We start from the raw sequence: 13,538 nt of genomic DNA, 5'->3' as shown, positions 1-13,538 counted from the left end.
ACAGGTTTACAGATAGATTAAGTAGATAAGTTTTTCAATGTGGCTGTTTCCTCGTTATCCTATGTGACATTGCTGTCAAAAATATTTTTATCTATTCCCTTGAGAAAAATATATGAATGGATGCCATTTTTCTTCATGCTGTCAAAAAAGAAAGTACTATGGTTTTCCTGTCATGTATGGCAAGAATGTTGTATAGACTTTGTCTTTGCATAGGCAATTTTTGCCATCTCTGCTTATCCATGCCGTGCGTGTGTTTGTAGTAAACAGCAATGTGAGGGTTTGCGTTGATGATTGCCACAACGGCAGCTGGGGCTGTGGGCTGAGTAATTGCCTGTCTTGGTACACAGAGCGTGGTAGCGAGCTAAAAGTCAAGTGCTCTTCCTGCTGTAGACCTCATTTGGATTCCACATAGCTAGCAAGCTACACTAATGCCAGCCTTGGGCCTGTATTATTCATAGCTTGACGGATAGCTCTCACTAAAAGCATTGGAACTGGGCCAGGATTGGATGGAGCGACAGGGAGAAGCAGCACCACTGCACCTCACTCTCAGCAAGAGGAGAGGAAATGATATAGAATACAGCATACGTTTACCAATTTTAACAGAAGCAAAGGAACATCAAAGTAAGATAAGAGTATAAAAAATGGAAGAAATGAAATAGTATTATCAGGAGGCCATATAAACGTAATTAATAGTGGTAGTACATGACATATCATTTGTTGTAACAGAAGTAGAGGATGAGTACTTTCACCAGAAAAGGGTGAAAACGGATAAAAGGCAGGGGCAGAGATCCAGAGTAAGCAAGTGAAACCTTTCCAAATACAGGATAGAAAGAGTCCTGGAAAAGGAAGAAGTGAACAAGCAGCCATCTGCCCCCGCCAAGCTCAGCAACCCCATTGCCTCCATGTGCAGAACCAGATAAGGTCGCATTAATCAAAATCTGCCACTTCCCCTTCCAAAAAACACTGTCTATGCCATCAGCCCCCCTTTGTGAAGTATCTGTCACTGGAATGGAAATTTCCATATTTAATGGGAAAGCTTTATATTACAGAAAAGGGTGAAAAAAACAGTTACTTAGATGTGTCAGCCTTGTCATTAGCTTATATAATTTAGACTGTGTGAAGCCTTGGGGTCCATTTAGTTTGGCTCTGACATGTTTGTTATTGAAGGAACTGATTTTTTTTTTGATGTAGTTATAGTGTATTTCAAAAGTGGTGGACGTACACTCAAAAAATCATGCCTAAAATTTGGAATTTATGTAATTTAATTACATGTAATTTTTTTAAATTTTTAATTTATTACATAAATACAAAGTAAGAGGTGAGATTTGATGAGTTATTTGAGTTATGTTTATTAAAAAAACACATAACCATTTAAAATCCTAGCTTCCATGTACAGTATATAATATTTAAAAATTATACATATGTTTTATTAAGAGCAAGAATCATTTTTTAGTGTAGTGGATATTGCCTTTATAAGCACATTAAGTACTTGTTCTTTCCTTTCTGCATAGTTGGCCCTCATGTTGGTTGAATGACCCTTTCAAGCATTTCAAAATCAGGCAGTTCAATTTACATTGACATGTCACATGACATTCTTCTTCCACTCTGTTGACGTTCGTTTATTCATTTATTTTAGTTTTGTAATTCATTTTGCCTCATTTGTCTCCTGTGTGTATTATGACAGTTCTGCAAACAACATAGCTAGACCCTCTGTCAAATAAACAGCTGACTTCTTTTGGTATTTTTATGACTTTTTCTTAGTTCCTTGCAGAGGAAAGAAATCAAAGGGAATAACAGAACATGTGTAGTGAGTGTGTAGCATGCCAGGGGGATGTGGGCATGAGACAGGAGTGGGGGTGGTGGGTTGATGGGAGGGCTGCTGCTCAGGGCCATCGCTAGGACAGGCATATCCTAACCTCTAACCCCTAAACCCCCAGCAGCACTCCCTGATTTCAGCTTTCTCCTCCCATTGTTAGTAAGCCTTCCTCGGAGTGCAGCTGCCAAGTACATTACATCTGTGTCAAAAAGCCCTTCTCTGCCGAATAGAGAATGCGAGAACCTGATAAACACTCTACGTGAAGGGCAGACGTTTTATTTCATTTGCTACAATTACAGTAAAGAATAAGGCTAAGGTAACTATCAACAAATCCCACATCCATTCATCTGGGGCTGTGTCATGGGGGCAGCAGTCTAAGCAGAGATCCAGACTTCCCTCTCCCAGGACACTTCCTCCAGGTGGTCTTCCAGTGGGATCCCAAAGCATTCCCAGACAAGCTGAGAGACATAATCCCTCCAGTGTGTCCTGGATCTTCCCCGGGGCGTCCTACTGGTAGGAGGACAAATCCTACAAAAAGACCAAAACACATCTATGCAATAGTGTCTACTGTACATGTTCCCACTTCACTTGCTGTTCTCAAAACCACGCCTGTGGTTTGTAATGAAGATTAATCCTTCTATGTAGTAATTGTTTTGCTGTTGTTTGACAAGGAGACTGTGAACAGTTTTAAGTACCTGGGTGTTCACCTCAACCAAATCCTGGACTGGACTAATAATACTGATGCCTGCCTGCCTGTCTGCCTGCCTACCTCCCTGCCTGTCTGTCTGCCTGTCTGTCTGCCTGTCTGTCAATGCAAGGAGCACAAATTATAGTAATTGGATTTATAGCTCCTGAGTAAAGATATCAATTATGTTTATAATTTAGATTCACAAAATTTTGGTTATTAGCTTAAATATATATAACTATATGACAAAGGTCTATAGTTTGGTAAGTAAAACACTTTATTATTGATTAATAATTATTAACTGAATTAATATTTAATTAATTTACGGGGCACCACCTTGTTTCCAGGGACCAATAACCAATTTGGAACAGCCAATACAGTCTCAATTGTATTTAAGTTGGTTGAAGGATGAGCTCCGTACCATAGCCGACTCAATTCACCAGTGCTGTAAAACCATATACAAATAATCACAGACAACGACCAATTAAATTATGAAGGCTTTATTAAACAATTATGTGTGTGTGTGAGAGAGAGAGAGAGAGAAAGAGAAAGGAGGAGGGAGAGCGCCCCCCTTTAGGGGCGTGGTGAGGTGGCACAGCTGCGCGCGTGTGCCGGTGAGCCCTTTGAATGGAGCGCGCGTGTCTGGCGCTCACAGGGAAAGAAGCGTGTAAAGGAGTGTGAAGTGGGACTAGCGTGGATAAGGCTTGTGGTCACACAAACACGTGGGGCTATATTCTGCGATATAGTCACGTGATCGCGGAAGCGTGCAGTGGTTGAAACGTGCGCTTGGCGTGGTCGCAGAAGAGACAGAGCACCGCAACAGTAACACAATAAAGCACTTAAGCTAGCAAAATCACAGGTTACAACACTTCAATGTGCACCTCTTAGATTCACGTAGATCGGTAACAGCGTTACAGTCACGTGATCGCGGAAATACACAGCGGTCAGATCGTGTGTGCCGGAAAAGAAACAACACAACAATAAAACAATTACTGGTACCCTAAGAGTTCTACTCTGCTCAGACTTAAGAATGCCTCTGCCTTACTGCTTAGTCCTGGTGAGACGATCCGGCGTTGCGTGCGTGTTGCGGTCCGGTCCAGTCCAGGTGTGCGTCGCGGTGATCGCGTCGTGATCAGCTGAGGCGGCAGCGGGGAGGCGGTTATGCTGGCGGTTTCCTGCCGTGTGGCTGGACGTAGATGGGTGATCAGGCCCGTTCTCTGTGACGACGTCCCCGTTAGTTCAGCTGCTGGCTGCGGTGGAGGCTCCAGGCGTGTCGGTGCAGAGGGAAGCTCCAGGTGGACGGAGAGAAGAAAGGTCTGTAGTGGTCTCAAAGGTGAGAGGACAAGGGTCGAAGAGAACAAGGGACGAGTCTTCGGTCACGGCGGCTTTTATAACCGTGTTTTTGGTCACGCCTGTCCTATTGTTTGGTCCAATCAGGACGGCTGACGTCCAAGTTCTTTCTCTGTTTGTCGCTTGTGTCAGCGGGGAGTTCGGACGTCTCAGCGGGGGAGCCAGGTATGGTTCCCCAGCCTGGCGCCTGGTTTTGGCGCTCAGATTTGAAATCTCTTTGTTTCGACTCACTAATATGAGGATGAACACATTACATGTAGGCCGCAGTATTTCCTTTGTTTAAGCATCTTAATAGTAATTCTGACAACAACAACAAATTATACAGATGAGGTCCCCCAACACTACCTACCTACCTACCTACCTACCTACCCACCCACCTACCTACCTACCTACCTACCTACCTACCTACCTACCCACCTACCTACCTACCTACCTACCTACCTACCTACCTACCTACCTACTGTACCTAGCCTGTTTTTAGCAACACAGTCATTTGTGCATTTACTATTGAGTTTTGTTCAGCCATGCATTCTCTGTTCTGTAGGTCACTACAACAGTATACAGTGCACTGTACCACTGCAGTCAGTTTCTAAGACACAGTAAGCACTATTTGTGATGTCAGCCTTTTCTTCAGACATGTAACAAAACATATTTACAAGTGTTGCTTGTAATGTCATTAATCCAACATATATCCAAGAGGACCTGGAACTCTAGCACATAAACACAGACACACAAACACCAAGTAAGGATTATTTGCAGCTATGACGAAATATTTAATGAGTTCTTGGAAAAGGAGCGGAGAGGATAATTTCTGACAATCTTTCTCTTTGTGTGTGCGTGTGTGTGTGCGTGTGTGTGTGTGTGTGTGTGTGTGTGTGTGTGCGTGCGTGCGTGCGTGCGTGTGTGTGTGTACAAGAGAGAGTTTAAGCCATAGCGGTTGATATGCGAGCTGGAGCCTGAGCCGCCAGAAAACGCCCAAAATTGCAGCGTCTGCCACGCGCTGAGTATCCTGCACCAAGTCACTGCCTTTTGTTCTCTTCTGCTAGCTGAAGGAGCCTGACAGCTCTGAAATGATCCTCTCCGCTCCTTCTCCCTCGCTCTCTCTAACACTTGCACACATAAATGCACATACACAGACAATCCTATGCACAAACTATGCACAAGACATGCATTGTTTGTGTCTATCTCTATCCAGCATGTATTCTTCCCCACCTTAGTTGCTCTTTCTCTCTAATTTTCTCACTGGCTGACTTTGAGGATGGCAAATCCCTCTTGGATTCCTGGAGGGTATCACCATGGAGACGGGGTTCTGCCACACGTGTCTATAGATTCGCCTGCTTGATAGGGGCACAGCCAGAGGTGGTGCATTCCCTCCACCTTCGGTTTTGCTTTGTGGGGAGAGGAGCGACAACAATGAGATAAGGTTGTGGAGAAAATGGAAAGAATAAATTGGTGTGAGAGCAGGATTGCAGTAATATATACTCTAAGATATGGATGAATGGGACAGGTGCATGCATGTATGGAAAAGAAAGAATCAGCTGACATTATGAAGGGTGAGAAGAAATGGGAAGAAATATGAAGCGGTGAGAAGTTTGATGTTTGTCAGAAGGAAATGAAGACAGAAAGTTCTCATGAAAAAAGCAGCAATGAGAGGAAACCGAGGAAAAGGCTCTAACACACTAATCTTACCCCTGTGTCATGGAGACAAATAGCCTGTGATGCTAATGACTGGCTAAAGCTTTTGCCCCTGCTGAGAACAGCCACTAATATGACTGCTAATAAAGACACTGTGGAATGCCGTGCATTCCAGCAGTCGCTCAACTGTCACCCGAAATTAGCCAGACGGGAGCTCTCCTCCCGCTGCTGTGCTCTGCTGCCACTCATTAATGCTCCAAAAATGGGGTGATCTCTGTAACAATTCTAAAAGTTTTTTTTCCTCTATTAAAGGGCCAGTTGTTCACACGGTAATATGAATCTTACAATGCTGAGGATGCCCACTCCATAAAATATGAAGTGGTCTTTTTGTGTTGTAAAGCTCTTTTCTTCTTTGATTGCTACCTCTCATACCATGCACTTGTCTTGGACTCTCCCAGGGGAGGAGGCAATACCTGCAGATTTTTGTCCCCTGCTTTTTTAAATGTAAATGCTACCCTATTATTTATAGATTTAATTGCAAAGTGCAGTGTGGGAAGCAATTCCTGCAATGACAAATGTTGTAGCCAAGGTCACACAACAATTGATCCAGAGAATGTGGGATGGCAGCACTGTGGATGCTTCCTGTGGCTTAGTCATATTGGGGCTTGAGCACAGGAGCAAACACACCTGTCACGGTGTCACAACAGGCTGACGGCTCAGGGATGGTACTGTAGGACAACTGAGATCCAAGTTGTTCTCTAAGCAGCACCTCTACATAGTGTGGTTGAAGTCATTAGCATTAGATGCCCAGCAGATGCTTTAAATGAGCAGAAGCTTTTAAAAAAGAACCAAAAATATATACTTTAGATGGAACTTTTACCACAGCCAGCCATGTCCACTGACTGCTATTAAAAGGCCTCTTTGTTTGTACAATTCTGACCCAAAAAGTATTAAAGGGCACAGGGACTCCATTTGAAGATACAATGAAACAAAAATTACAACCAAGCATGTAATATTTGCCATCCATTAGCTGATGTGGCAAAGCAATTAAAACAATTCAACAACTATTTTTTAGAGTAATTCAGGCATTAACACACAATGTTATGCTGCGGCTCAAGGCTCAATAGGAAATGCTGTCTTAAAACATGTTTGGTGTTCAGATAAATGTAGAAAGGCTATACCAGAGGAGGGAGGCAGGAAAGGCTGTGTTTATTTTCTTATACAGTACCACTTCTTCCCTGTGCCTCTTGCCACCCCCCTCTTCCCACAAATTCACCTATCCTCCTCTGCTGCCAGCCTGCGTACCTTGGCAGCCCTTAACCTGCTGGGACCAGCCCTTGATTTATTTGGAGAGGGCCCTGGAATGGAAGAGCAGAATGAGTGGCGTTTTAATGTGCTTTTGAGATGTTTGGTCACAAGCACTATTGATCACAGTGCTGCAGTGCGTGCGTGCGTGCGTGCGTGCGTGCGTGCGTGCGTGCGTGCGTGCGTGCATGCGTGCATGCGTGCATGCGCATACACACATACACACAAAAACTGCCCCACCCTCACTGTTCTGTGCACACTCACACTGCCCTCGGGGAGAGGTCTGCCTGTCAGGCAGGGAATGAGTTTCCATGTGGGCTTAGATTAATGCAATGAGGCCCCTGGTTAAAGGGTGTTGGAGGTCAGACCATTAAGGAATCTCTGAGCTGGGTAAGATTAAGCCTGCCAGCTGGCTGGACCCTGACTGACTGATGGACATGTGGGACTGAGGAGTTGGTGCGAAAGTGAGGGAGGAGGATGGATTGGACATTCAATTGTGGGACACACTGACATGAAAAATAGTAAGAAAGGGAACAAAATGGGTTTGCAAGACATCATCCCACAATAGACTATTAGCACCTAACCAGTGTGATGAGCCTTTTCCATCATCTGAGCACTACAAAACAGCCCACACTGACTAACAACTACTATTTTCTTAGTCTTACTCAAAGCCTGGTGGTCATTCATTCACATCAGGTCATACACTAAGTAGTGCAGAGCTGGGGAAACATCCAGAGGTTGAAAAAATGGAAGCCAGAGATTTTTCACAGCCGAGTGAACACGCCCAAAGCGTGTTTAGCTCTCTTACACTCCAAACTGGACAGAGGGTTTATATAATGGCCGAAACACTCAGCAGAGCTCATCATGATTCCAACTGTCCAAACGTGCTAAAATGTGTATGCACAAGCACAATGTACATACATTTAGGCATTTATAACTGTACAAAGAGCAGCTCAGATTTTAAAGTCACACACGCATGTTTGACATCAGAGAAGTAGGTGGCAGCTCATGGTTCTCTGAGGTTTTATGAGTGAAATTGATTTAGCACCTGTGATCAATAGCCTGGGCAAATACGACCATAGATTATCAGATCATAAACTGTCCCCCTGCTGATGAGGGAGAATACCAAACAGCAGTTTTGGGTTCCTACACTGGTTCAGGTCAGAACAACTGCATAGCTGTTTAAAACAGTGTTTGCAGATGATGCACAATAGTTTTATTTGCCCTAAGAACAAAGTGATGTCACCTAAATATGATTTTGTGTTTGCTTGTGTATCTGTTTGTAACAGCATTGTAGAAGGAATGCTCTTGTTAATACCATACTCAGCCATGACTAAATGGCTAATTAAGCTTAGTTAAGTAAGGTTTGATATTTTTCCCATCTGAAGAATTAAAGAGGCTTTACATGCAGTAAGAGGCTCTTGTTTGTATGCTTCTGTTATTTTCAAATGCAGCATCTCAACCACAACACAGAGGTATCAGTGCAAATGAGCAACAGCATTTATAGCTAATACAGCATATACAGCTAATGGCCAATATCTTATCTCTTTTTCTTAGTGTGTATGGCTGTCCTCTGGCCAAGAAAAGAAAGAGTCTAGACAGACAAACATCTCCCAAGAGGAGTACCTACCTTGATGACATGGACAACTCCACAATGGAGGAGTGCTATGACACAGATGGAACTGAGGAGATGGACAACAGGGAGGAGGAGGAGGAGGAGGAGGAAGAGGAGGAAGAGGAGGACGAAGGACCTGTAGAGGAGGAAGAGGTAGAGGTTGAGGAGGAGGAGGATGTGGAAGACTACATGGAATACAATGTAGAGCATGAAGATGAGGAGGTAGAGAGAGGGGAAGAAGGTGAAGAGGATGAAGAAGAAGAGGTGGAGCAAGAAGATGTAGAGGAAGACTATGAGGAGAGGGTTGAGGAAGAGGAGGAGGCACTTGAGGAAGTGGACTATGAAGAGGGAGAAGAGGAGGAAGGGGAGCGGGGTCGAAGGCCAGGTGAGTACACCTAATTTCAACATTTACCGTACTAGAAAACATGCGGAGATGCACCCATATACTGTAAACATCAAAACATTTATGTGAAAACAATATTTTAAACTAAACAAAAATATCACAAATATATATATATATATATATATATATATATATATATTGAATACTCAGTTTATTAACTGCAGCTCTTGCTACTAAAAAGCTTAGAAGGTGCAAATCATTAAATGTACAGTAAGTTGTAATTCCCTATTCACTGACTTCTGCGCAATTTAATGTTACGGTTACACACGTTTCATCTAATATTAACAGCATCATACATCTGCAGGCTTTTAGCTGGCTTGGTGTCCCTGGCAGATTAAATAACCGATACTGACCTGTTCAGCAAGCGCTGAATATTTACTTTGACCGAAAACAGCTCCGTTGTTCAGAATTAGATGCTGCTCCCTCTTCCGAATCTACAGAGCCAGAAGTGTATACAAACTAATACTGTATGGTTTTCTGAGTCCAGTTGTTGGATAAACAACTAAAGAAAAGGGGGCAAGGTTTGCTGAATCAGTCTGAATCATGAACTGTAGCTATAAATGTTGTGACAACAGGAATATAACAAAAAACCCTTATACTGAAAGGATTTGAGAGGTTTTGATTCATGCAATGCATTCCTACAGTACAATGACTGTCAGTGTACAGTCATTATTCCCAGTAATTCTATCCACTAAAATATTTAAATCATTCTGCTTTGACTCAGTCCTAAAGTTCTAGGCATTTATCATTTGTTACTACAAATTTTACATTTTTATACTAAATGATTTCAAGATGTAAAAGTTAAGATTAAATCTCTTCCCTTGATAAAAAATAAAATCTTGAGAATGTATATTGATAGTCAAAGCCGTATTAAATTATTATTTTACTTCGTTTGTGTTACAAATCTACCACCTAGTTCTGGGATTTCAGAGAACCCATATGTTACTGCCTCTTCCCTCTCAATGTGCCCAACACCACATTTGGCAGGTTTCTTTCCAGCAGATTCTGTTTTGCACCCCCGCATCACAATTGGACCTGACAGTGCCTTCAAGTCCAATTAAGAGTGAAGCTCAGAGAGGAGTGTGTTTACCCTGTTTGACGCGTAGCTCTACCCACCCAAAAGTGTTGATGTGGCATCTCAGCACCCATGCTCTTACTTTCTTGCAAACGTGTGAAAACATCTGATATTCATTAGCCCACAGTCAAGGCCTTGGCCAGAACACTGAGACAGTGGGCTTCATCTTCACCCTGTCAATGACCTCACTTTTTATCACTAGTACTGTATCTTATGTGGCATCCACATAATGTTTATCCCTAGAAGTGAAAAGCTGTATTTCAATCAGCAGCATTTTCCTTAAAAGTACAGAAGAATCGCCAATATGCATCCTCACTGTTACTTATTCACGCCAGGGCAGCAGTAGACGATGGTTGCTGGGACGATTCCAATCTTTTTAATGTAATAGATGTGACATTTGTGGGTTTCTTTGTATTTCTCAATGGCATGCACATCTCTGTAGCTAATCCAAAGCCAATTTAAAGCAGGACAGTCGCTCTGTTCCCTCCTTAATCTGTTTCGTTTCCATATCCCTTTTGTGTACCATGATTGCTCTTCAAATTGCTTTTCTGTGCCATGTTTTATGCCTCCAAAAATTAAACTCTCAGTGCAGAATGTTGCTGTAAGAAGGTTTCCATTGTCAAAATATGTGACTAGTCATTTGTCACAGTTCTCTTTTTCTGCTCTAAATCCCTTACCCACCATGAAGCAATACTACGTTTCTCTCATTAGACTGTAGTTTAATGTGCATTTGTAGCACATGAGTGCAATAAAATCTACAAATTTTATAAGCATGTACATTTGTACAATTTGTATAAACAAAAAAGGTGTTCAATAGACTGAAAATTGTAACTGTTCTTTTTTTAAAACACTGATGTACAACGTGGATATTGTAATTACTCAAAAACCCTGACCATGGCTAAAAAATAATAGTTCATAACTAACAATTACAACTATTCTCAATTGTTCTCTTGTAATTTGCTGAAGGAGTTGAACTCTCATTTATAATGGGTAGGCCTCTAGGTTAATTTTCTTTGCAGAAATTTAAGTGGCAAATGTGGCGCCAATGTGAGCGATGTGCTCTTGGCGGCAAGGCGGATATGTGAAAAGAGAGATTGGATGTGTTCCACGAACTAGTGCTTGAAATTACTGACAGAAGATGTTCAGTAACCTTTTGCAGTCTGTCGGAATCAATTAGACAGTGAAAGGAATTCTAAAGATACTGATGATTGAATAAAGAAAAAAATACTAGCAAACAACAAATAGCTAGTGAGTAAGGTTCGTTGATGGAACATCAAAAATTTTTGGGGGTTCTCCTGTAAAAAAATATCCCCCTTATTCAAATGTTTACTGCTTTTTGACTGCTGAACATATAGATAATCTCTTATTTGTAGCCGTTTACAGCATTTTTAGAATGTTATGATAATTTAATTAGCCATGTATTTTGCATACGCCTTGTGAGAGTTGTCAAAGATAGTCCCTGAATTTTTTATTTCCTGTGCTGATTCCCAATTCAAAACACATGCTGCTGTTAAGACTATCAAAGTAAATTATTGGGAGAAGCAAAGAGCCCCTTATCCAATTTAGATGGACCAAGTTCATAAATCTGAGTAACCAATAAAATAGAATTAGGGAAATAAAATTATAAAACATTTGCTGTTTCTTTCCAATAGAGGACGATCAGATGAGCTGCGTTGGGGGGGGCGAAGCTGATGGTGGAGGGAGCGGTGACAGTGCCAAATCTGGCCTGACTGAGAAGGACGACAACAACAATGATGAATACGAAAACTATGATGAACTCGTGGCCAAGTCCCTTCTAAACCTAGGCAAGATTGCAGAAGATGCTGCCAACCGAGCAATGACTGAGTCTGAGATGAACAGTAACTCCTCTAATGGTGCTGAGGATGAAGATGATGATGAGGAAGAGGAGGATGACGAAGAGGAGGAAGAAGAGGAAGAAGATGAGGATGATGAAGATGAGGACAATGAAGACGGGGAAGGGGATGTAATGCAGAGGGGTGATCTAATTTTAGATGTTGACAGTGATGTAGTTCGGGAGACAGTGGACTCCCTCAAACTGCTGGCACAAGGCCACGGTGCAGTGTTGTCAGACAATTTAGACGAACAGGAATTTGAGGACGGTATAACCAAGAATAGGGACAAGGTCGACTGTACCCGCAATGGAGGAAATGGACACAGTGGTGGTAATGGACAATTTAAAGCTATCAGTAATGGACAAATAGAAAACAGTGATGAGGAAGTGTGTTTAAGCAGTCTGGAGTGCCTACGAAACCAGTGTTTTGACCTGGCTCGGAAACTAAGCGAAACGAAGTCTGCTGAAAGAAATGGACCTTCTCAGCAAAATAATTTCGCATTCGGGGATCCCAATCACCAGCCCCGGCATCACAGCTATGTGGATTTTCACCATAGCCAAGACGAGAGGCGACCTCTTGACAGGAACTATTCCGACATGGACAATCTAATGAAGCTAGAGGAGCAACTGAGCCCACGCACCAAAACTTTTTCCAGTTGTGAGCAGGATGACAGATATCAAAACAGTCACCCTGACTTTGATGAGGACACTGCCTCAGTGACGTCAGACCGATCAGAAGAAGTGTTTGACATGACAAAGGGCAACTTGTCGCTGTTGGAGAAGGCCATTGCACTAGAGTCAGAACGTGCCAAGGCTATGCGAGATAAAATGGCAGCTGAAGCTGCCAGGAGAGATGGGGTGAGGTATAACCATGACGACCACGGTCCACGGCACGGCTATGGCGTTGAGCGGAAAGCCCGACTTCCTGATGGTATGAAGAAGCCTTTCTACCATAAAGGTGAGAGTTTCTCTGAAACAGGGACATGCTCTGATAAATACTGAGCTTAAAAAACATGTCTGCACAAGTGTAGACATGTTTACCTCATTTAACAAGCTCAGGTAAAATATTTGTCCGCCAGCATTTGGCTACATTCTGTATGGAAGACTAGGCAGTCCACATGCATTCTGGGAACCTCAATATAACCCCAGGACAAGCCTTTTCAGCCAATTTAGAAATTCGCATCTCGGTAGCAGCGGGACAGGCAGCAGCAGCTTATGTTGTTAAAATAGGCCAGCATGGAAACATCAGAGGGCAGGCTTGTCAGGCATAAGTAATGGCAATCTACACGTCCTGTTAAGACCGCAAATCTCATCTGTGCAATGCAGCTCGGGGTAAAGCTGCCTATTTTTAAATCTGGGATTCCTTCTGTAGGGAGCACGAAATTCTAATATGCATTTATGTGTGTGGTGCAACATTTAGGTTGATGGTTACTGCTATTACAGAGAGAAAAAAATATATATAAACAAATTAACTGTAAATCATGCATATTATTGTCATATTTAACGACTGCATGAATGTCCCAATTTCTATATATGTATTACATTTGCAGTCACTAAAACATTGGCATTGGTATTTACAGTGGTGAAATTGCAAGTCCTTAGTTTAACCCTTAACTCTGACTTAATGATTTCTTCCCATTAATAAGATATCAGATGAGTGCAACAAATAAGAGCATGCAAATTCACAGCAGGGTGGTATTACATCCTAAATGCCACACAACTAACGGCGGGTATATATGCAATTTAAATGCCATACAAATGTTAATTTCAAGAGCCTCCCATGTCCCTTGTGTCTGGCTAAT

At 42.4% G+C, this 13,538-nt stretch overlaps 1 protein-coding gene across 29 annotated transcripts in view; it reads left to right on the top strand.

Moving 5' to 3' along the window:
• The window catches only part of myt1lb (myelin transcription factor 1-like, b), a 227,492-nt gene that overhangs the window by 183,120 nt on the left and 30,834 nt on the right, over positions 1 to 13,538 (top strand). For 28 of the 29 annotated variants that reach the window (XM_029138624.3, XM_055505627.1, XM_055505625.1 and 25 more), the window contains 2 exons: positions 8,349 to 8,791; positions 11,537 to 12,694. In XM_029138624.3, the coding sequence (XP_028994457.1) occupies positions 8,349 to 8,791; positions 11,537 to 12,694 (1,601 nt within the window). The remainder of the gene's footprint in view (positions 1 to 8,348; positions 8,792 to 11,536; positions 12,695 to 13,538) is intronic. The other variant, XM_041069129.2, reaches the window with a different exon arrangement.

This window comes from Betta splendens, chromosome 22 (assembly GCF_900634795.4).
Source record: "Betta splendens chromosome 22, fBetSpl5.4, whole genome shotgun sequence".
Taxonomy (NCBI): domain Eukaryota; kingdom Metazoa; phylum Chordata; class Actinopteri; order Anabantiformes; family Osphronemidae; genus Betta; species Betta splendens.
Note: the sequence above shows the minus strand (reverse complement) of the source record. Positions and strands in the feature narration are given on the sequence as shown.